Source organism: Vanessa tameamea, chromosome 20 (assembly GCF_037043105.1).
Source record: "Vanessa tameamea isolate UH-Manoa-2023 chromosome 20, ilVanTame1 primary haplotype, whole genome shotgun sequence".
Classification (NCBI taxonomy): Eukaryota; Metazoa; Arthropoda; class Insecta; order Lepidoptera; family Nymphalidae; genus Vanessa; species Vanessa tameamea.
This window is the reverse complement of record NC_087328.1, coordinates 6,646,800-6,671,975: the sequence shown is the minus strand read 5'-3', so window position 1 is coordinate 6,671,975 and position 25,176 is coordinate 6,646,800. Positions and strand designations below refer to the sequence as shown.

The 25,176-nt window shown below is 30.3% G+C and overlaps 1 protein-coding gene across 1 annotated transcript; it reads right to left on the bottom strand.

Annotated features, from left to right (window-relative positions):
• Positions 1 to 790: 790 nt before the first annotated feature.
• Positions 791 to 14,684, bottom strand: LOC113401682 (PAS domain-containing protein cky-1-like). The gene is made up of 11 exons (XM_026641690.2): positions 14,270 to 14,684; positions 8,501 to 8,682; positions 7,629 to 7,702; positions 7,460 to 7,549; positions 7,161 to 7,349; positions 6,503 to 6,687; positions 6,255 to 6,361; positions 4,626 to 4,776; positions 3,855 to 4,154; positions 2,489 to 2,634; positions 791 to 1,620 (listed from the first exon to the last, which is right to left on the bottom strand). The coding sequence occupies exons 1-11, from the start codon at positions 14,278 to 14,280 to the stop codon at positions 1,433 to 1,435; spliced, it is 1,623 nt and encodes a 540-aa protein (XP_026497475.2). The 5' UTR covers positions 14,281 to 14,684; the 3' UTR covers positions 791 to 1,432.
• Positions 14,685 to 25,176: the final 10,492 nt, after the last annotated feature.

Below are 25,176 nucleotides of genomic sequence, written 5' to 3'. Positions count from 1 at the left end.
TCAAGTATTTGTGCAGACACAGGTAACTTATATATTCCCTCGCTTTCATAATCCGTTGGAGCAGCGAATTCGACATGACTGGAGAGAGATTCGCAGGACCAACGCCTTAACTTGCTATCCATGGCACGGGAGTATAAATACTACCAACACCCAAGTTCCACGTTGATACAAACAATTAAAAGAATATCTCAATATCTTGGTATTTTTCCGAGCCACGGATTAAACCGAGGATCTCGTGATCAGTCAAGTCTAATGCCCTATTTAAGCTATCCAATTAGCCAGCGAATCAGTTAAATATAATATGTAGCTTATATAATATAGGTATAAAATAATAAATTTATATATAAGTTAGTTACTTAATTCAAATATTATATATCTTTTTATATTATAGACATTTATTATATATTAAATAAATAAATAATATGATATTAATATTATGAAAACTATCAGTTCTAGATATTTTCATACAGAAGATTATACTCTTATTAAATATAGGACATATCTTATCTATGTTGTGAAGAGGAAAAAAGAAATGTTTTCTATAACGGTACGTATTTCATTCTGTTCCTGACAAAGTAAATTAAATAACGAAGTTAAATTTGTAAATGAAAACACATTGTTATCCTAATATAGGGTAATTGGAGTTAAAATTGTTTATTTATTATTATTTCTTTACTTAGAAATAAAAATATTTATACCTTTTCATTATTTTCTTAGAATCCATTTCATTATTTTTTAATCAAAGTATGAATATCATTAATATTGATAAAGGGGTAAATAAAAGTTGATCTATGTTTAAATCTGTTTATTTGATAATACCTTATCTTATTCTATCTTATAGTACCTTAAATAATAGGCTGCTTATTTAGGCTAGCTTAAATAATACTGTACAGAAAAGTAAATTTACATACAAATATTTACAAAAAATTATACTAAATAATTTAAATTATTCCTTTTAAATTATTCCTTTGGAATGAAATGAAATGTATTTGGACGGAAATGTTTTCTTAATACTAAAAATACTATCTTATGATTAACTATTAATTACATAAATTAAAATACTGATAATTCCTGCAATTAAGTCAATAATACAAGTTTATTATATAACAAAATAATTATTAAATAAGGCTTATTGTACGCATGCAATACATATATATTCATATATAAAATAACATATTTTTTTCTATTTGAATAAACAAATGAAACATTTAGTCTTTTTTTTTTTATAATACATAAATTATTTATTTCAGTTTCTTTTTTAATATTGTTGTAATTTATTTTATTAATTATATAAAAATAAATTAAGCATGCTGTAAGTGAACATTGCACAGTTTTTTCATATATTGCACAATCTAGCCTTTAGGTATGAAAAATATATTCTATAACTATAAATATTTACAAAACAAATCTTTAAGGTTAAGTTAAAATGTATTTAAGTAACTATAGTCCGTTCAGCGGGCATAGGTATCATGTTGTATGTAAACCTTTGGGTGTAGTCGGTCATTTTGAGTGTGTCCGACCAAGGCGGACTGGGGTTCCATCGGTCCATTCCATCAGTTCCTTCTAGACTAAGAGGTGCTGGCGCAACACGCATTCTCTTCGCAGCTGGGTAATCGATACCTGGACAAATAAAGTTTTGAAATATATGAAATTTAATAGTTTCTTCGAAAATAAATCTACATATAAGTTATTTTCTTTTTTTAACTAGTTTGACTGGCAAAGCAGCCATCTATTGGTAAGTGGTGTATAAACATTGACATTGTAAAAAATATAATTATTCCTTCAATTTCCAATGGGCCACCAACCACCGCATTCACCATTTAAATCGGAAATCAACAATAAGAGTATCGCTTAGCGATTGAAAATATAAGTGGTGGTACCCAAACGGGCTTCAAACCCTTACCAGCCAGTTTTTAAAAGTTTAACTTTTATTGAATATAATAGCAATTGTTTGTTTTTCTGTAAAACTTTTTTATAATCTTTATTGCATTGTTCAAGCACGACGTTACAATAAAATATATTTAATATAAAATTGCAATATTTTTATATGCACATAAATTCGATATATTAGTAATTACTGAGTCGTTTTGTCGGTTCATCCCAGGGGCTTGTACTTTCCGGAACTGGCGATAGCAATAATTTTGGCTAACAATGAAAAAAATGTAATTCTTTGAAGGAAAATGGAAAATAGCTTTACTACCCAAATAATCGTAGATAGAATTAATATTTTTTATTATTAGATCACCTTAAATTAAGAACATTGGATGAGTTTCGAGACCATTGACGTTTTGTTGACGATGAAACTGTATTGCAATTTGTAAGGTTGAAAAGATGAAAGTAAGTTTGTTTATTTGTTACGTTTTAATAGCTTAACTACTCAACCATCATATCATGTAATTTTGTCTAGGGTACAGAAAAGGACATTCTGACTCCCCCATTGGGACGGGCAGACGAAGTTGCGGACGAAAATAAGTTATCTATAACGTACCTTCAATTGTTCCACTTGAGCAAGGTTCTTGTGAGTTGTATTGAGTATGCGGATACTGCTCGTAGTATTCTCTTTTTGCATGCATAGGATACATGTACATGTTGCTGTTGATGACCACGTCTGGAGCGTCGTAGTGTAAAGGTGACCTAGAGAGAAAAAACATTCTAATTACAAAAATATTAAATAAATGATAATACATTTATTTACATCAGTGGTACTTTATCAAATATAAAAAGAACATTCTATGTTGATCGAAATTCCGGCTACAGCAGATGTTTCGAAGAATAGAACTACGTGGAGACATTATAGTATACAAAAATGATTGCTAAAACAGGTGCACTCTCATCAGTACTGAAGAGAATCCTTTCTCGTAGTCCAATTTAATAGTAAGCCACGATTGGAGAGCTTTAGTGTAAATCGATGTTCGGTATTTTAAAAAGCAGCCTAAACCGAGTTTTGATTCCGTCGCTTAGTGATCTGTCTTATGATTTGAAACTCGATCATCGGCAGGCAAGTTATTCGAGAAAGTTCCATTTCTATAAATGTGCTCATATTTATTTTATCTATAAATATATACTAATATATTTTTGTATTAAAGAGTACAATACAATAGCAAGTCTATATGTGGGGTTCAATAACCTTTTAGGAATAAAGATATAAATTATGTATTATTTCTTAATTATTTGACCAAATATAGAAGGATTTGTAAATATGTATTTAATTTTGTAAGGTCAAGTTCAACACTGTCATAACTATTACTGTAGTGTACATTGAGATTCGATTTACGACCTTTTTCTCTTCAACTCATCGTATTTGGTTAACGTTAACGAATATCCGTACACGTTTCTAACTATTAATTGAACTTTGAATCCTATTCCGTTGAATTTAGGGTTATAGTCCGTGTTAAAAATGTAAATGTGTTGTGGTGATGGCGACTCCACAATAAATATGGTAATGAAAGGTGTCAAATTACGCGGATGGACAGACGGACGGACAGGGTGATGATTTTCTTATTTATATTCCCTCGCTGTGACATGACGAATACAAATTGTGTGACGTGACCTTGTGGGTTTGTTTGTTTTTTAGTAATGTAAGACGCTGTTGGATACTAAATATTTGCTGTATAAGCGATCTACGAATTTTTATTTAGTATGTTTATATTCATATATATTGTCACTTTTTATTGAATACATTTCTTAAATTGTGAATAAAATTGAATTGAATGCATTCATATTATGAAATCGTAAGACTCAGCCATGTGTATATATTTATATAATTACATGATATAATACAATACTATATAATAATTATCTTAATAACTAAACACGTTATGTCTTTGTAATACTGGTCTGTTTAATCAACTCACCTCTCTTCACTTATCGTAGACTGTGGAGAATGAGTGGAATAGTCCACCGGTCCCCTATCTGTATAAATCCTTTCGCATCCGTACTCATCAGTTTTCTGAATATAAGGTGTCATATGGTATCCAGTGTAATCGACCTCCGTGCTCTCTACATATTGATACTCTTGGTATGGATCAGGATAGCATGGTTCTCGTCGGAAGAATTTTTGGCATCGAGGATCTAGCATACCACAAGGTTGGTTCTGGTAACCGTAATACTGATACAGCCACGAGTTAGCCAGCATTATCGATGCTTCTTCTTCACTGTTAAGATAAATATTATTTTATTAATTGAATCGTATTATCAATATCTTCTACATAGAATAAAAACCCGCACACGGAACTCACTGTTATATTTAAGTTACCCTTAGTTAAATAATAAAATATTTAATAAAAATGAATTGAATATATCAACGTATTTCTTAATGTCTGTACTTAGTAGTTCACTATTTATGTGATTCGAGTCCTAATTACATTATTTATTTTGAAAAAATCATATCACTTCTGAGGGTGACAAAATACGGGATTCTTTTTTCGATATATTTATTTAATCACATTTTAATTTCGACACACATGTATTCCTTCTAAGATATGTTATCATTACGATATAATGTTCGTTTGCAACGTGAAATATGTTTTACCAATAATACCGAAAGTGAAGAGATTACAGCACGAATGGACTTCGGTCTGCTAATAAGACGTAGATATAACAGACAATGATAAAGTCTAGTTTACCTTAGAACCTGATTGGTAGCAACAATGAATTGTCGAGGAGTATCAGCAGCATCTTTCACTTGTAACACCATGTGTATCCAAAGGAACTGACCGCTTCGTTGCTGCAACTTCACCAGCAGTATGCAGCATTTATCTTGATCTGATTGAGTTACTGTAACAAATGGTTTTTTCTTTATTTTTCAAAAGTCGTTATGATATTTGTAGAACTCATTTGAAAAAGATTGTAATAATACTCTAAACGCCTAAAGTATGCTTCAATATACCGACAATAATCGGTTACCTTCTAGCTCAATAGAGGCCTTATAGTTGAAAAAAGTCAAGTTGAGAGTGAAATATGACCTTATACGTTTAAAATATCGATGTATTGATTTTATTTATAATATATTTCTAGTATTTTAAAAATATTCTTAAACTATTCTTGCTTTGAATCCGTCTCAATACAAAGTATAAATTTTACAAAAATTAAATGTACGATATATTAAAATTTAATCTTTGTCCGGTACCGGCTATTCTGTAATGGACTAACAAACTTACATAATTATCTTCCTTTAAGGATCGGCATAGCAATTTAGCACGGAAACGCGGTTTGCATTGCTACCATTCCACTCGGACATGATTCGTATACAAACATATTAATTAAGTAAAGGTACTGTTACGTATCTCATGTTTTCTAATTAAATTACTGTAAATACAATAATCATTTTATCATTTACCCACCTGTATTCCAATCACAAAAATTTAATTTATTTGAATGCATTCATATTATGAAATCGTAAGACTCAACTATGTGTATATATTTAAATTGTGTTAAGCTTGATCTATGATCATTACTGCTTAATTAATACATATAAGGATGTCATTTAATTAGCCGAAAAGATAAACTAGTCGAGTTTCTTGCCGGTTCTTTTTAATAGAATATATATTTCTGTTAGTTATTTTCAAATTTAATATAACATTGTACAATTTTGATTCAAAAGTGCTTGCAAGTTTACGTAAATGATATATTTTCATTTGTACAATATTTTTTGTAAAAGATGTTTTATATTTTTGTAATTGGAATACAGGTGGGTAAATGAAGCATTTGATGGAATATGGGCACGTTCTTTTATGGATACTGTAATTAAATGAAATGCTTTCTATCCCATTTTTTTTATTTTATTTTTATGGCATAGGGCTACCTGATGGTAAGTGGTCACCAACACCCATAGACAATGGCGCTGTAAGAAATATTAACTATTCCTTACATCGTCAATGTGCCACCAACCTTGGGAACTAAGATGTTATGTCATCTGTGCCTGTAGTTACACTGGCTCACTCATCTTTCAAGCCGGAACACAACAATACTAAGTACTGTTGTTTCGCGGTAGAATATCTGCTGAGTGTGGGTGGTACCTACCCAGACGGGCTTCCACAAAGCCCTACCTCCAAGTATAACGAGCAAAAACATGAAAACCTCATTTATTCGTTCCGTAAAAACAGTATCATCAAAGTATTATTATTTGGTGGGAAATAGCTCATAATTAGACGAGCTACGAGTTCCACTTGAAAAGCGAATATTTTGATCCCGGTAGCTGTTTTGAATATGTTAAAATAATAGATTATTAAGAACTAATACATGAATGAACTCACTTAATCTATGTTTGGTTTGAGCTTCCCGTAAACTATCCCAGTGTAGAATTTGGTACCACGATATGTCCACTAATTCTGATTTTTTCCATCCCAAGTACCATTCGCCGCTGAAAGGAAATTGCATGATTAGTGCACATAAAAAATGTAATTATCTCAAGAAAATAAAATAAAGTGTGAAATCTTTTTTTTTCTGTTTATATTATTTAAATGTATTATTTCAACTTCGTCAAAAATTTAAAAAAAATTACTTCGTATCTATGTGTAGTATTTTCATGTCCATGGCATGTATTGTTGTAAATACGTTAGTGGCACCATGTACCACACATTCACGAGTCTCAGGCATAGCCAGCGGAGTGCACGATGCTAGGAACACTGGCTCATTTCGACTGCATAACGGTAAATATGACACGTAGTGGCCTCGAACTAAAACTACCTAAAACATAATAATTATTTTATAATTAAATTAAGTGTAAATTATTGTTAAATTCGGACTTTGATTAGAATATGGAGATATAAGATTTTTTTTATAAAGTCGATTAATTATAAATTGTAAATATTATAAAATTATAAAACTCTGTGAACGCTATAATCTTAAAAACTACCAAAGGTTGCTTATAGACGAAGCGAATTATGAGGAAACTTTGATTGTAAAATTTTATTAAGGTTTGAGTAGATTGGCTGAAAATGATGATAAATGTTGAAGATCTCGAAAAAACATTACGACGCCGTACTGGCGTACGTCGCTTAAGCCAATATGTATTTTGATAATTTTTTTAATGTAATCCTTTATTATACCCGTACGAAGCTGGGACGGTTTATTGTTTTATACTAAACTAAGTTTTCTTAACTATTGTCTTGAAAAAAAATCTAAGCTATCTAATAGGCGCATCACATTGGAACACTTACTTTTTGGTCACCAAATCTCATCTGGCGTCTTGCGTTTCTCGAAACATTCATCCTACAGAAGAAATGCCTAGTCTTTGGTACATTTTCAGTCTCTCCGTTGCTCCCTCTGTTTAGTTCCATTTGGACCATTTGATGATCTTGTCTATCTATTATGTCATATACGCTGTCGCCGTGTATTAAAAGATCTTCCTAAAATATATAAAAATAATATTCAAAATCATTACATTTACAAAAGCGACATTTTTAAAAATATTTATTTCTTTGATTTTATATTCATCAATAATAACGAAATCACAAACCATTGAATGTCCCAAATATTCCGCTGCATTTTCCGATATGTATAATAGTTTTCCGTTCTGTGTCATCATCATCATAAAACCGTTCATTGCCTGAAAAAGACATTGTAAATGTCACAAGTGATTTTATGGTTTCACGGTGAGCGCTCGTAAACTTGAAATAAAAATATACCTTTGAAAATCCGATATTAGGTGTAGGAGTAGGTTGCTCTTGGTACTGATAACTGAAGTCGTGACTCTTGAACACTAAAACAGAAAGAAAGACGGAATTATGGGTGAAGTAATAGCAACAGGAGATAAGATAGCGAACTAAATGCATTTTAAACGTCTTAATACGCCTTTTCGTGACTGAAGGTGAAACAAAAAGTTTGGGGACGTTTTCAAAACATGGTCGAGATTACGGATAACGGCATACGTGATGAGCTTAGCCAAAGATTCGGAGCATGGGAAACTTTACGAGTTAAATTTTACGCGGATGCGAATAAATAGTGTTTGTGGTTAATTAATGATCGTTGGTTGATAATCACGACGTAGTATCATGCTCATGTTGGCAAATGTTCATACTATGTTGTAATGGTATTAAGACTTCTTGAATATATGGTTTGTCTAAAGGTAAAAGGTAATTCTTACTATATTATATTAGTAACTTTTATTATTCTTTGATCTCGATTAATTATCTCGTTATTTTTCAAATCATGACCATCCTTAAGTATCACTAACGATATTCAGAAATTATCATTTCATGACTATCTTTCTTATAGTACCAATATAAATGGAATTCTCTTCTTTTGATGAAAAGGTCTAAATCTTATTGCTCCAAGCTGCTTCAATGATTTGCTCCAATGATGGATCCAACATATAGCAACTTTGCATCCGATACATTCAGATTTCCCCCAAATGTTTTCCTTCACAATTAAGTATGAGCTGAACGATTTACATAATATAAGTACATAAAAAATAATTGGTGTTTGTCCAAACTTGACTTCACAAAATTGTCTAATGATATATTGTCTAAAGTAGCTCCTTTATTAATGAATAAATTACCTTGTTGAAAGTAGTTCATTTTCCTCACATAGACACATACTAGGGCCATTAGCTGCAACTGTGACAGTCTCTGTCTAGTTGAAGGAGGTAGTGGAAGCAGATCCCGAAGGTTTGAGATTTCAGCGTTTATAAGGTCGCGACGCATCTTACTAGCGCCTTTTGTTGACTTGGTTGGTTCGAATCTAGATGATAAATAAATAAAATAATTATTGTTAAGTGTTTTTTTTGTAATATTTAATTAAAAAGTACACTTACGTTGTTTATTTATTTAAATATGATTACTAAGATATAAATATTTCTATAAGCAAAATTGATTGTCATTAATATAATTTGTGTATTTGATTTTCCGTGTATCCAATCAAATATACAACCTAAACCTTAGTTAGGCTAAGCCGTTTAAGCCTAAAAACGAGTAATCGCAAATGAATTTTCCAATTATTTAGAGTTCAAGGTAAGCTGTGAGTCTGGTTATGAAACCTGATGAGCTGAATAAATTTAATCATTAATTATAATTTATTGAGCTGAAAATTTTATCATCTAGGAAATGTTAAAAGTATAAACGATTCTAGGATCATAGACAATGCGCGGATACAGTGTTCCGGACAGGTGTATGTCGGCATGATACAGGGTATATTAACATAACGCGCAAACCATTAGAATTGTTGTAATAGCGCCGCTCGGCGGAAAGGACTCTTGGATTTATTGCCTTACCTTAAGATGTTTATTGTAATGCAAATTCTATCACTTCATTTTAAATGCAAACAATTTCTTTTCCTATATCCTTCGCAGGAATACAAAATGAGATATGGATGATTTTTCATTCATTTCTATAATCATTGATAATATCTCTGATTTGTAATTCACGAGGTGTTTTTATATTTATAATCGATCTCTATATTTATGTCCAATTGAATATTTTATAAGCATTTATGTAACTTTCGAGGAACTGGTCTTGTAATCGTACTAATTATAAGATACGTTCTACGTAAATGTAATATTTTAAATCTCTAAAGATATTGATGACAAAATAATAACGAGTAATATTATGGCATACTTGGATATGAAGCACTTAAAGGATATATGTAATAATTTTTTTTTGTATATCTGAATGATTACACTAATTACTAAAATAGGAAATGTTCAGTTCTTTACTATTATTATTTATTTATTATAACAAAGTTAGGTGGACGAATAAATGGACCATCTGAAGGGTCATTGACATCAGCACTTTAAGAAATATTAACCATTCTTTGCATCGAAAATGCGCCACCTATCGAGAGTTAAGATGTTAAGTCCCTTTTGCCTGTGGTAACATTGGCTCATTCAACCTTCAATTAGGATGAGTGCTGATGATAAACGTATACTATTTGTGCGTCTCAATTGATCAAATTCCTGCATTCCCTATAAATCGACGTTAATGTTGTGGAATATGTTCCTTCAACCAAATCCTAAGTATAACAATAACAATTTTATTATATAAAATACATTATAAAATTGTATTAGTATTGTATTTGAAAGGAAAGTTGATAGAAATTAAAATTAATAGCATTAAATAAAATATTATAAAGAATATGTTTAATCGAGACAATATAATTAATTCCCTTATAATGGTATTTTCTATTCTGTAATTAATCCAAACTTTATAACAACTTGACGACATGGGATACAAAGTAATTCATAATCATTATGAAAAATGGCACAGTTAATTCAGCGAAAGATTCTATATTTATATAAATATATAATATAAACAAATTTGTCAAAAAATCGTAAAGGAGTGAAAAAATATACAGCCATTAAATATTTAATTCTTAATCTCTTATTAAGAAAGCTAATCTTTAATTTGCATTGGAAATTAAGGGTAAAATTATCTGATTGCACAGTTTATAGCGCGGGGGGTCGTTATAAGAATCAGTCAGTCTCAGTGAAACATAATCTTATAACCTATTAAGTACATTTCTTTTTGCTTATATTAACAATAAAGGAAGTAGCTAACTTCGTATGTTAACATGCGTCGGCGCACCGCGCGGCTCTTTTCATCTCACTTGGGAGTCCTTTTTGTATCCATTAAGTTTTATTCGGCTTTTTAGTCGATTGTGAGAAATAAATGATTGGTGCCCCCGTCGCTTTATTAATTTGATTGAATTGTGCTTGTTTGTTTTGGTTTCGATCAGAGTAATGGTATTCAGAATTACAGTTATTAGTTTTTTATTACTAAATGTTTTTTCATAGTTAGTTTGATTCAAAAAGAGGGTAAAGAAAATGTTATGACTATACAAGGTCATGGTGCACCTTAAGGAAAAAATTATCAACTTGAAAATACGATTAATAGAAAAAAACGTACAATTTGTTTTGTAATATATTTAAAAATTATAATTGAAATTACATACCTAATGTTTAAAGTTAATTTGAGATACTTTGTTATGAGTTCTAGACTCATGCATTTTTATTATAGTTATTCACACCTGAACTAGACAAAAAGATCAAGGGTAAAGCATCACATAGAAAGGATTCGAACTTTTTATAGAATAAATTAAATAGATATCCAAGATTTCGAAGATTTCCTCATCACAATCTTATTAGTTTCGTATATTTCGTTTCGTCAAAGTTTTTGTGAATGAAGTTCAAAGATCATTGTAATGCATTACCATTTACGTGTTGGAATAAAAACTTAACATTCCTTAAATAGTTGGACGTTGGGAGCATGAAACGTGGACATTTCACGGTATTCCAACTCAGACCGTGTAAATTCTTCTGAGATAAGTTAGTTTGTGCTCAACATTTCTTTGTTCGAACACGTGTTCTAATGATCTATCGAAATGTGAAATTGGTTTTGAACTTGGTATTTTGAATGAGTCTTTTTTCGAGTTTGGAAAAGTATTGATTTTGAGTGACGTATTCCATTAATTCGTTTACAAATCAATGCAATGTAATTTTATATCTTTTTTTATTGATCACGTTTAATATATTACAACGTGTTTAAAATAAAGTAAAAAAAAAACAACATAACTTTATTTTATTGGGTAATAATAATTTAGATAAAAAATCATTAATTTCGATTGAAAAACAAAACTAAAAAAAAAAATTTTTTTTTTATATGATTGTACTTATGTTTATACATCAAATTACTATTTTAATTTACAGGGTAATCTAAGTTTAATTTAAGTGCGCTTATAATTTTATGAAATAATGAACTTGAAATATTTTTTATAAAATAGGCTTTCGATAAATTCTATTTATGGCATTTGTTAATTAAAGTTTAATGTTAAATGTATTTATAATTAGGTTTTTAGTGTTATAACAAACATTTTATCTAGATAAATGACTTTAAACTGAACATACGTCAAGTATTTAAAATAACGTTATCGGTATTTCGACTAGGAGATTTCGGCTCAGCGTCATCGTAAGATTTGTAAGCATTTCTCAGCAGTTACAACAATTGACGTGATTACTTGATTACATACGATAATTCTGTCAAAAGTCGGCGAGATTTGACATAATGACGATCGAAACATTTTATCCGACCGATCGCTCTCTATCGACGTAGTCGATCGACTCCAACAACAGTAAAGTCGAGATAGATGATCAGATGTTTTATTTCCTAATTTTTTTGTTGATTTTGAAAGCATAGACTTTGAATCGTACTTCTATACTCTTTGTTGTTTTAGTGATGTTTTTTATAGATTATTTTAACAATAATCACCGATTTTGAGTCGTCCTAACAGAATGATTAATAAGTTTTTATAATTAATTTTAATGATGTTTCGCTATATACGTTATTATTTATGTAATTAAATAACATAAGAAGGTTAAATAATCGTTAATACTTCCTACATGAGAACTTTTGCGAATGTCAATTTAATGTTAAAATTAACCTTATAAATTATCGATTCAAAAGTGTTTTACGAGCCTACTTCTTGTTTTGATGTTCAATAAAAATTAAAAGAAAAAAAACTATACAATTTGTATTCATATAAAATACAAACTAATAAATTATATACACACTTATAAATTATATTTACGTACGAGGTTTTAAGCATATGTCTTGCAATTAATTATTTGACTTGTCTCTAATCAATTTATTTAGGTAACGTTTTTTTGTAAGATTAACTTTTTATGAACAAAAACAGAGACGATACGTAATTTAGTAAAATTTGTTACTTTATCAAATATATTTTTTTCCTTAAGAAAATATTCGTTCTAAATTAAATAAAGCTTTATATAAAATGAAAATAGCGCTACGTAATAGTTGTTGATATTTATTTTTATACAAGGTTATGTTTGTTAAATTTACCTAACAATCTAGGCGCGTTAAATATGACATGCATGCAAATTTAGAGCTTATAATACTTCCATATAAGGTGAAAATGCTATGAAATTGCCAGACGTCGTAGAGCGTGTACTCAGTTAACACTTAAGTAACAATAGGATTGATTTTCAGCGTCTTTACATCTCCGAATGGAATTATATTTCTTGCTATCAAAACATATTTTTTGTAAGCAAAACGTCACAGTTACGAAATATTTATATTTTGAATTAGAATACATCGTAACTAAATATCTATGTAATATAACTTTGTTGATAGAAATTACGTTCTAGTAAAATATTCGGTATTCAATTTTATATGTGTGTAGGATGTTTAAATTTTAAATAATTAATATATGTATTAAGTTTCTAAACAATTATTCGCAATAAATTATTTAATTTTATTTAATCTGGACGATAACTTAAGCTTAACAAAGCTAATTAAAAAATAAATTCACAAAGAAGAAGAATGAAATATAAATTAATTTCATTTATCATTGTATAAGTTAACTATAAATAGCAACTAACGCTTGTCACAATAAGAAAAATAATGAAAAAATAAAATCATATTTAAAAAGTTAGTAAATTGGCATAGAAGAGTTTGCAGTTTGTAACTGTTCACTTATTTCATATGTATTCGTTACGTTATTATACATACAATATAAATATTTTCCATTTTATTTCCATATAAATCAGTACTGCCAGCCAGTATCTTAGGTATGAATAAATATATTATAGATTGTGAATCCTTCAAGGGTGGAAATGCAAATACAAATTGTAGTAAATAGGAAAAATACCAAAGGAGTTTCGACGTTGATTTTAAATCAAATAATAAATGTCATTCGAATTTTGAAAGATATTTTTACCAGCCAGTAATGAAACTGTTAAATTAAACAAAAAGAGTTTATATATCAGTGTGGGAAAACAAATCAATGTATGTATATATGTATATAAGTAAAACTGATGTATGTATTAGAGTTAATTAGTGGTATTAATGGTAATTAGTAATTACATATCTCATAATATTAATAAGTTTAAAAGCCTTATCTAATCATATCAAAATTAATAAACGCGTACCTTTATTTAGAGTTCGTAATCCTTCATATTAGTATGTCATAATTGATCTGGATTGTTATTAATAATTATTGATACATAACAACTTAAGAACAAAAAACAAGCTTCCAAATAATAAAAATAGTGTAGGCGTTTATGTTTACTATGATTGAAAATCTAATTAAGATTTAATTATAAAAATTTATTTATTAAAAAAAAACTTAAAAATGTAAAAAAATACCGACGGATATAGCTATGTTTTGGAAATATATATGTCCATATATAGTATAAAATGATGGATGTAATATTGTAATCATTTGTTTATAAACTTATTTAGACAGCATTGGTATCCGAACTATATATATTTAAGTGTTTTATAAAATAATAAATTAAAAATAATAATTGATATCTTACCTTAGAAACATTTTGAAAAATTGTAGTTTAACAAAAAATATAAACTTTAAATATAGTCACTTGAACACACTATTAATGAAACTCCATATTTAATTAATTATAAAAATTAAATTAATTATAAATAAACACGACCACACAATACGAAAGAAGAAGTCCCAATGATTGTTCAATAACAACCCTATTCATAAAACTTCACTAAATTAATGTCATATTCTAGCCATAAAAGCAACCATAAACAACACGTGCCCAACATAATTTAACACCTATACAACCTCACAGCGCGTTCGTAGCACATTGTAAAAAAAAAACAAATTTCCAAATTCAAAACTAATGATAACGCGTCAATATATGCGTGAGCTTTTTATGAGAATGAGATTAGGAGCGATCCTGAAGCTCCGATACTTCCGTGCGCGAGCGCATCGGGACAACGACTATAAAAAGCCTCCGTTGAACCTCTCTTTCCCGCCTGCGTTATTTTCTTTTTTGTCGAAAAACACGCGCCGGAGCCTTAACGAGTCCCGTCGTGTCGAGGGACACATCCAATTTCAAAACGATTTTAAATACTTTTGACTTGTCATCCGAAAAAAGTAGCTTTCGTTTTAAATTTAAAAAGAAAATTTCAAAGAACGACTTTATTTTAAGGCACATCAAACGCGTGCGAGGGAGACGGAGTCATGTCTCTAAGTCGCGATTTTCTGTTGTTTCGGCGTGAAAGAAATGGAATGAGCGGTGTTTTACGAACATTGGTTCAAATTAATGAGTTCGAAAGGGATGTAAGTAATGTTGTAATTACCGATGGCGATGCGTAAAAGAGATGATAGTATCGTGATTGTGAATAATGACAGTTATTGATACTTTAGTTAAGTGCGTTGGTTTGAAGTGCGCGACGATTTGCGCAGAGGCATGTGCAATGAATCTTGATACGAATTCTCAAGTTAATTAGTTTTTAATGAGTGGTTGTTCTGTCGAGCTCGTTTTTATAAACAACTTTTTATTTACTAATCTTCGTTGTTCATAATAGGTGTTATCTTTCGATAAATATTGATCATTAATAAACTTCTTGATGCATTTTTAATTTTTTTTTTATTATATTTAGAAAGTAATTTTATATTGTATTTGAGATTAAGAGGATTATTTAAGACATATTATAATTTAAGCCACATGAGCCTATGTTTTAAGCGATATTGTGGGAATTGATATTCTGCTGGTATTTTGAATGAAATGTTAGTTTAAACTCTTAAATATATCTGAACGTTATCTTTTATTTTAAATTGATAAGAAAAATAAACTCCTAATTAAATCAAACATTACCCTTACGTTAGAAGTGATGGAACAATAGAAATCCGAAAAAAAGATAATGTATGTTTAACATATATGTACTCTAAGATCATTTGGATATTCATTATAAATTATATTATTTCTAATAACTAAGAAGTGAAATAAAAGATTACAGGTTATAAATGCATGCAATAATTTTAAAGGAAGTTGAAAAAATATTTTCAAGTTGATAAAGAGCGCATCGCCTGCGGGCGGCTGCCGCGTTACCCGCGATCAACGTAATCTGACCAGACATGGTATCACATCAATCTTTACATAAAATAAACAAAACAAGCTGCTCACTAAAACAATGTTTGACTGTAAAGACTTAAAAGTGTATTATACTGCTGTGAATTTTCAGAATAATACTGTAAGTTATTCATTTAAAAATAACGTTTTAAATTATGTCGTTTTTATTTCATTCTAGTTTGAAAGTTTTCATCACAATTCAGATATTTATTATTTTTCTAATAGGTAAGTAATGATCGTTTTGTCTCATGGCATAACAAAATGTAAATAAATTATGTAATTTTCATTCATTAATTTCGACTAGAATTCTGACATCAAATCCTATCACAAACTAAAACGTAATTTACTAAATATATGTAACGGTAAACTTTGTAAGACCATATTTTTTGTGTCTGTTTCATATTGACTACATATGTATGTTTTTTTTTATAAATATAAAACCGTGAATTTATCTTCATTAACTTCAAAGTAAACTATATCAAGGGTTTTTGTCGCCCAAAATTATTCAGATGAAATCACTAATTTTTAATATTTAATTAGTTGTAAACTTAATGTTTTTGAGGGATATTTCGAGGTTAGAAGGAATTTTTCGAGGCAAACTTAGTAGATATATCTACCGAGGTACCCTTACAAATACATAATATTATTCTACTATTAAATAAATATTATTATTATTTTTGCCTCGTTTTATTTAGCTAATGACCCCTTGCTAAAGGCCTTCCCTCTTCTTGAGGAGAATATTTGTGTAAATGTTACATCTCACATTTCATGATTAGCTGCGAAAAGGTTGTATTGTATTTTGATAATTTATTAACATTAGGTAACTAGTTTAGGCATTTATTTTAAACTAGCCTCGTTTGGATATATTTATAAAACACAATAGTACAATTCTATCTAGTATTGACACCAGCACCGAAAGTGTGCAAATTCCCGCCGGATCAGTTGCATGAAATTTTAGATTTAAAATTCAATTACATGATTTGATTTTACATGACACACATAGAAAATTTACTGGTTGGTCTAGTATTATATAAGAGGTTCCGGGATCAATCCCTAGGTTGGGCCGATAAAAAGTTATTGGGATTTTCAGTCAAAAAAATCTCAGTTAAAGTTGGAAGTGTCCGGTGCCTCGGAAAGCACGTAAAATAGCCGTATCATGCGCCTGAAATAATTCCAGTAGTGTTTGCCTTCCCATCGGATTTCAATTGTGTTTGTGCACTATAAAATGTCCTTCGAATAACACGTGGACTTAAAAGTAAGTGTGTAATGATAAAAAAATACGTTTTGCGATAAATAAATCTATCAATAACTTGTCACTTGTACATTTTTGTCGTTTGATATCTTTATAGATGCTAATAAGTAACCGTTAAATTAGTTTAAATAGGCGGTATAAATATACAGGCTGTTGTAATTTAACCTACTAGATTAGCTGAGACCTCTTCTTACGAGGTGAAGGTTTGATGTATATTACAGCAAACAATTGCAATGCAAACTGATGGGTATTATTGTTACTTATTATTCCTGTTGACTTATTCTATGCTACTGATATATAAATTGTGAAAGTAAATTCTGTACTTTGTCTACTTTCAATCTTAAAAACCAGTCACAAAAAATGTCCACGATGACTGCCTAAATCAGCGCGAGATAAGTCGTGAGTTACAGTTTCCTGACTTATAATAATTTAAAAAATGCTACGTCAAAGTGACTGTTTGAACTTTTAAAAAATACATACATAAACGGACTAATGTATAAGTTTATATATTATCGTATTAACGAAATAAATGATATTCAAACCATAACACTCCTGTTTTGGGCACTCGGGTAAAATATATTAGCTTTTGCTCGAAAAAATTGTTTTATGTAGCTATATATATAGTATGGTTAACTATTTTAAAAAATAATCCATACTAATATTATAAATGCGAAAGTAACTCTGTCTGTCTGTCTCGCTTTCACGCTAAAACTACTGGACCGATTTAAATGAAATTTGGTACACAAAGAGTCTAGAGCCTGAGAAAGGACATAGGCTAATTTTTATTTGAAAAAAAAAATGCTGTAAGGCTTTGAAAAGGGGGATGAAAGGTTGTAAGTTGTTGAAAGTATTGTCATTTTTAAAACTAGAAGCATAAAACTTATATTTTAGGCTGTACACTTATAAAAAAACATATTATGACATCCAGCTAAGGAGGGAATTTTGGAAATTCTAACCTTTAAAGGGGTGAAATAGGGGTTGAACGTTTGTATGAAAGTCTGTAATTTTTTAAGTTAGAAGCTGGAAATTTTATGTTTGGGCTACCGATTAAAAATGAGTTGATTCGAAATTAAGCGTTTCTGGATATTCTACCCTAAGGGCTGACATACACACCAATGTGGTATACAAAGAGGTCTTACGTTAACGTAATATTTTAAATTAATTTATAAATATATTCATATTCTACGCGGGCAAAGCCGCGGGTAACAGCTAGTTTTAATATAAAGTATATAACTTATTACTTTTATATAAAGTCTATTGACTTTTCAAAAAATTAATATATTTACATCAGCATTTATTTCATGTGTTCGTGCGTATTACGTGTAAGTATTTATGACATTATATTAGCGGCTGTTTACTTTTATTAATATTTTAATTTTGAAGAGATTAATTTCAATTATATTCGATTGCAACTCTGAAAAATGGTTTTAATGCGATAAGCTAGATGGTGCACCGTGCTCGAATGAATGCCCGTTATGTTAAATCGTAATCGATCAAGAAAAAATCTTTGAGAAATAGTAGAGTATTATTTCTCTTAAGTATTTCAATGTTATATTAAATATAAATTGACAAGCGATTCATTTAAATTTGAATACTCTATGTATCTGAAAGTATTATTGTAATTTTTATTTGTTAAATACAGTTACAATGTTAGAAACAGTGACGACGTGCGTCAGAATAAGTTTACCTATCTTTATATAGTCAGTTAATTAAAAAAAACATATAAAATAAGCGGATATCCGTGAAGTTGATGTAATTGTGTGAATCATTAAACCAAATCGTGCTAATAAAGAATTCGAAATATGAATATGATAATTTCAATTATAATTATGATGTTCATTGTAAAAGGCATTTAAATTGATTTTAAATATTTAAATTGTCTGATTAAGAACTGATGCAAATAATTTATTTCATAAATGAATCATTTTACAGTTAATTTTTATTTCCTATTTTTTATTCATATTTATTTATAGGGGGTGATTTTTGTAAATGTTTTGCTATTAAAAGTATATATAGGTAAGCTCCAAGTTACCCTCCTTAGATTTTTTATTAATTGATTGTATAAAAAATAGGAAGGAAGTTCCATATCTTGATTCTCAATAAGGTAATATCAAAAAAAGACCGATCTCTGGATGTCTGTCGATTTTCGGCTTTATCAAAGGCGGTCTTGGTGACGTCCGGGCGGTGCGGCGGCCGCGGGGCAAGTGACATTAGGTCATTAGCGCACTACTCACGCGCAGGTTAAACTGCGCCACGTGCGCGTGCGCACCCTATTTGATACAGTGTGAGGTTTTATGAACAGAATTAATGAAACTGAAAAATAAAGGCGGTTTTATTCTAGAATGGTGTAAATTGAAGTTTTTTTTTTAAAAACGACTTATTTGATAAATGCAATATACTTCTATGAGTTTAAATATTAACAAGGTAAAAAAGTAGTATTAATTTAAACGTCTACATTTATCACACTTTGTATCTGTTAGGCCTCCTTTCCTTTTGGAGAAGAAGGTTTTGCAGCTTATGCTACCATTCCGCTGAAATGCGGCTTGGGAGCACACGGTCCTCACGATGGTTTCCTTTATTGCCGAGCGCAATATGAATTATTAACACAAATTAAGCACTATGAAATTCATTGGTGCTTGCCCGGGTTTGAACTCGGAATCATCGATTCAGATTCACATTACCTAACCACGGGGTCATCACGACTCTGGTATTAATCGAAACTCCTTTATACCAACAATTTAATTAATAGATACGATAACGACCTAAAGCATAATTCGTTTTTAAACTGATCTCATACTAATAAACTATCAGAGCACCCTGTCGCGCCATTCGTCACAATGACGACGTATTTAACAATAACAGCAGGGAGGTCCAAGCAAAGGTGCCGGCGTGACTTTCAGAATCACGTAGTGCACCCCAATGTAAACAATAGACAAAGGACCCGGCGGGTTATTAGGCTAACCGATTCTTATCAAGTCGCTCTATCAAGCTGTACTGGGAATCCTTTTGGGTGAAGAAATTTCGGCTGTTTTTGGCCTAAATATGGTGATATTATCGAGACGGCGTTGTGAAGAAAGATTTTGTTATGATAAACTTGAAGGTGCGCTATGCTCATATGAATGATTAAATGCCGCTATGTTAAACTGTATTCTATCAAGGAATCCTGATGAACTCAACTCAATTGAATCCTCATGTACTCAATTTCTATTAAGTATTCCGGTGTAAAAATATTGTCTTAAAATTTAAATAATGTACGTATATTCAATTTAAAATTAATCTCTTGTAAGTTTACTGAGAATTTTATTTTAATGAATAATTTATAATATATTTAAAAATTTATGATTCAATTAATAAAATATTCCCAGTTGTGTAAAAGAAAATTAACTAATTGTACTCGTGGTGGAGTAGAAAAAACTGGAAGTAAAATTTTTAAATGTTTATCAATTAAATATTTCAATGATAAATGACTACACGAATAATTTTTTTTTAAATATAAAACAAATTGATTGGTCGTTACAAAGCTGAGACGGCCCAGTGGCTAAAACACGATTTGCAGGTTCAAACCCGCGCAAGCCACTGAATTATCATATGATTAAATATTGTTCCTAATTCATACTCGGTGGTGAAGGAAAATATCGTGAAAACCTGCACGAGTCGGATAAAAATCTTTCACAATTGTATCTACCACTGCACATTGGCGTTGCATGATGGAATAAGTTCGAAACCTTCTCCTCAAAAAGGAGAGAAAGCTTTGGAAAACATTTCAAAGCTGGCTGTTACTTTATTGCGTATTGTGTAAATTACTTCTCTTGACTCCAAAGTAACGAGGAGGTTTTATATTTGCGCCTTGGGTGATTTAAGCATTGTCGTATTGAGGTAGGAGTTCAAATTTCGCCATACGTTGCTTGATGTAAGCCACTTTATTCCAGTAAATCAGGGTAAAACATTGGTCTTCCATCAACTCGCATTGCCGTTACTTTTTTCGATAACTTTTGATTGAATTATTTGAATTCATTCTAAAATAATTTCATTGTTTTGTGCAAGTAATAATTACCGCCTACACTTTTTGATCTGAACAATTATTTTTTATCATATATCTTACGATACATATAGCTGTAGGCGAACAGGCAAATGGGTCACCTGATGGTAAGTGGTCACCTGCATCCATAGATTATCGCGCTGTAAGAAATATTAGCCATACCTGACGCCACCAATGCACCATAAACTAAGATGCTATATTCCCTTTGACCTGTAGTTACACTGGCTCACTCAACCTTCAAACTAGAACACAACAATATGGTATTGATGTTTAGCGGTAGAATATCTGATGAATGAGTGGTACCTTAACACTCAGATATATTACAATAAGGTTATAAAAAACACATTAGACAGAAATACGACGATGTGTACTTTAAGGTCAGCTTAATAAGGCAGCTAATAGTTTGTTTGGTTGACAACCGTTATTTTAAAATATACTTATTAATATTATTAAATACATATTTACATATTATTATATATACATAGATATATATATTACATAGATATTATGTCAGTCTCATTTCATTGAATTTTATTTAACAAAAATATTTTCTTTTATTTTAGATACATAATTTTTAAGTAACTTTTAAATAGATTGCATCTGATTCATTAAAAAAATAAATGACAAAATTAGTACCTAAAACGCTGGTGCTATATGCCACCTGACCACAGATATGTGTGAGCGTCTTTTTGGGTCTTCGAAAAGGTTTTTGCGTGAATTATTTGAACAAATATAAATTCATATAAAATTTCTTTAAGTCTAGATAGATGCCTAACTAAATATTATATTATATTTCACCTCTGTCCTTGACCCCTAAAATCCACCTGTCCTGAACTGGACCTCGCCCGGGCTAATCAACGAAATCGCCGGGCGGGCTCTGATTTAATGCACCCGCTAATTATGCCTTGTTCAAATTGTACCTTTCTCACGGGCTGAAGGGCCGGTTGTACTGTGATTAGTTAACTACATAACTAATATTTAACTACCAGAGTTTATTTTCAATAATTTTATTAATGTATAATAATGTTTGGGTTTTCATCGATTCTAATGACCTTTGAATGAGCTAGGTATTGTATATATTCATACATACATATATATATGATTTATTGTGCAGCTTAACACAAAATATAATAAAGCTATACTTTTAATATAATACATACTTTAAAAAAAAATATATATACACTATTTTTTTTGAGAAAAAATTAATAAAGTAAGGAGAGAGATTTTTTAAAACACTTTACTGTAGTTGAATTAAACTAACTTATAATAATCAAGGAAAAATACAACAATTAAACTTAAGATTAACTGTGGTTTAGAGTCGTGTTTAGACTGTATAAGGATTCACCCGAGTCTTGGTACCTTACTGCATTCGCTATACTTACTCCTGCCCCAACCTGTTACCGGTCAACCTTCGAGATATCCCCATCTCTATCACGCCCACACAGCGAGCAATAGGTCTATCTCACTTCGCAATCTCAGGTCAGACAGGCATTACCGTAATGGTACTTAAACACATATTTAAGTAAAGCTATTTTTTGCGCAAAAAAGTAACTATGTGTATGATCTTGCTTCGTTATAATTAACTAGATATTGTTTGCGACTTTGTACGCATTTTTATTTTTAAAAAGTTTTTTTTTTATGTTATGTTATATGCGTTTATATCCTTTTCTTTTTCGTAGTAAATACTACTACTAGTAGCGGAAATAGAGTAAGTTGAGGCAAGATCGACTATAGGGCAAGATCGTATTGATCGCATTAGCTACAAATTCCAGTTAATAGAAGCAGTTTTTTGTTGCCAGGAGAACAAAGTCAATAAAAGGTGCAGGAACTGCTTGAAATTGTCTGGAATTGACTGTATTATAATATAATTTAGAATGTCAATGAGTAATTACCAAACTTACTTAAAAGCCGGTTTGTTGTTTTTGAGACGATAAATAGGCGATCGCTTTATAAAGCGACATGTTTTTTATTTTTGTTTCATCATGTGTCGCTTATTTAGTCGAAATACATTATTCACAACTCCTTATGGCTTAATTATAATATCTAAACTATTTAATAATTATTATATAGATACGTTGCAGATATATTTTTTAAAAATCTTTTAGTAGCTTCATATATAGTCAATCGTATTGATAACATTTTCATTCATCACTGTTTTATAAATACCTGACCGATTTCGGTAACGGTGGTCGTTGTCAGGAGTCAGCATCGACGAACATATTATAGAGCGTTTGCATACACTTTTCACTTTTATAATCCCATGGAACGGCTAATTCAAAACAATCAGAAAGAGAGAGAGACACAGGCGTGTAAATACTCTAAATTTCCAGACTCCTTTTGAAAATTCCACTAACAGAAAAACTCGAAAACTTTGACTGACTGAATTTGGGGCCTAAGGCAAGGTTTAAATCGCGTCATTAGGATCTAACTTGACTAACGAGGCAGTCGCCTCTAAATATATATTTTAATAAGCTGTGAAAACTTGTGAAATTATTTTAATAACAATCACTATTGTAAAACCACATTTAACGAAAATCATGCCTTTTTCTACTAATATATATTTAGTTGTTACCAGCAGCTTTTCGAATAAAATGCATATCCTTCTAAGTCCAGTTCATAGACTATCTAAATGCAAAAATTCGGATCGATTCGTTGCTCAATGACCATGTAAAAGACGAGAAAAGGAACAATATATATTTCCTTTATTATATTCAAATTTAGAAAAAAGACTGCAATTATTTGCTTAAAATATTTTTAATTTATAATCATAAATCTACAAAATATCAATTCATCGGCTTCTATTTGGGCATCCTGCCATGTCTTCAACATGTACAAAAACTGAAAAAAAAAATGTTTATTATGAATCGAATTTCGTTTTTAATATAAACTTTAGCTGATTTGACTGGTACCCAAGTCTTGGTACTCCCATAATTATAGAGACAGACAAACGATATCATAGAGGAATCGAACTCTCGTCATGCAATTGTCATATTTAATAAAACTAACTTTTACATTGTTATCGGGTAATACGAAATATATATGCGCTAAAAGTAATAAGTTTTGTATGCTTAAGAGACCAGACGGCCAAGTGTCTATAACGTGAATCTTAACCGATTGCGGATTCAAAACTTGGGCAAGCAAAATTGCTGAATTTGTGTTTATAATTTATTGGTATTTACTGGTATTCGACTTTAAAGGTAAACATTGTGAAGAAATCTGTAATTGTTGGTAATTCTGGTTCAATACAGCGAGACGAATTAAGCTACGAACCTCGAGACTCAAGACGCGAGTAGGACTCGACTTTATCTAGCAATATGACAGTTATAGACTGTTACTTCTTAGATACTTTATATACGTACTTTGATTAGTGTCGCACGCAAACTCCAGTAAGTCACAGAGATCCAAAAAGGTTCGTTTCTCATCTCCCATTTTTCCGCATATCGGAATTGTATCGTGTATGCAAGTATCTGCTAGGCTGCAAAACTGGTCTATTTTGTTCTGAAAGCGAAAACATTTTAAGTAAAATCCTGATGATAGTTCGCATCGTATCTGTGTCAGGGGTAGCAGGTTTTGTATTCATTTATAGCAAATGTCGTATTGGCTATTGTTTGTTTACTTCATGTATATACTTCATGTATGTATAATCGTACAAATAAATGCTAAATTATCTGTCAGTCATACAGTATTTTAGAGTTTTGATTGATTAATGTTCATAAATAATATTTTAATAATTTAAATACTTATTGGCTTATGTTTGGCATAAGTGTTCCCTTTATTCATGTTTTGATAAATTTTAGTTTAAATACATGAAAACTATTAAAATAATTATCGGTAACGGAATGTCTTGCCAGTTTATATTTTTAAACGATTTCAAAAAAGTAGGAGGTTCAAAAGTATTTTTCACACAAGAGAAAAAACCATTGAACTTAGAACCTCTGAATCTACGGCCTCATAAATGAGCTTATATTTTAAACACAAAAGTTGATAGTTATTTTTGACAATTTGTATGTGTTCCATAGAGTTGAAAGTAAGTATTTTATATTTTATTTA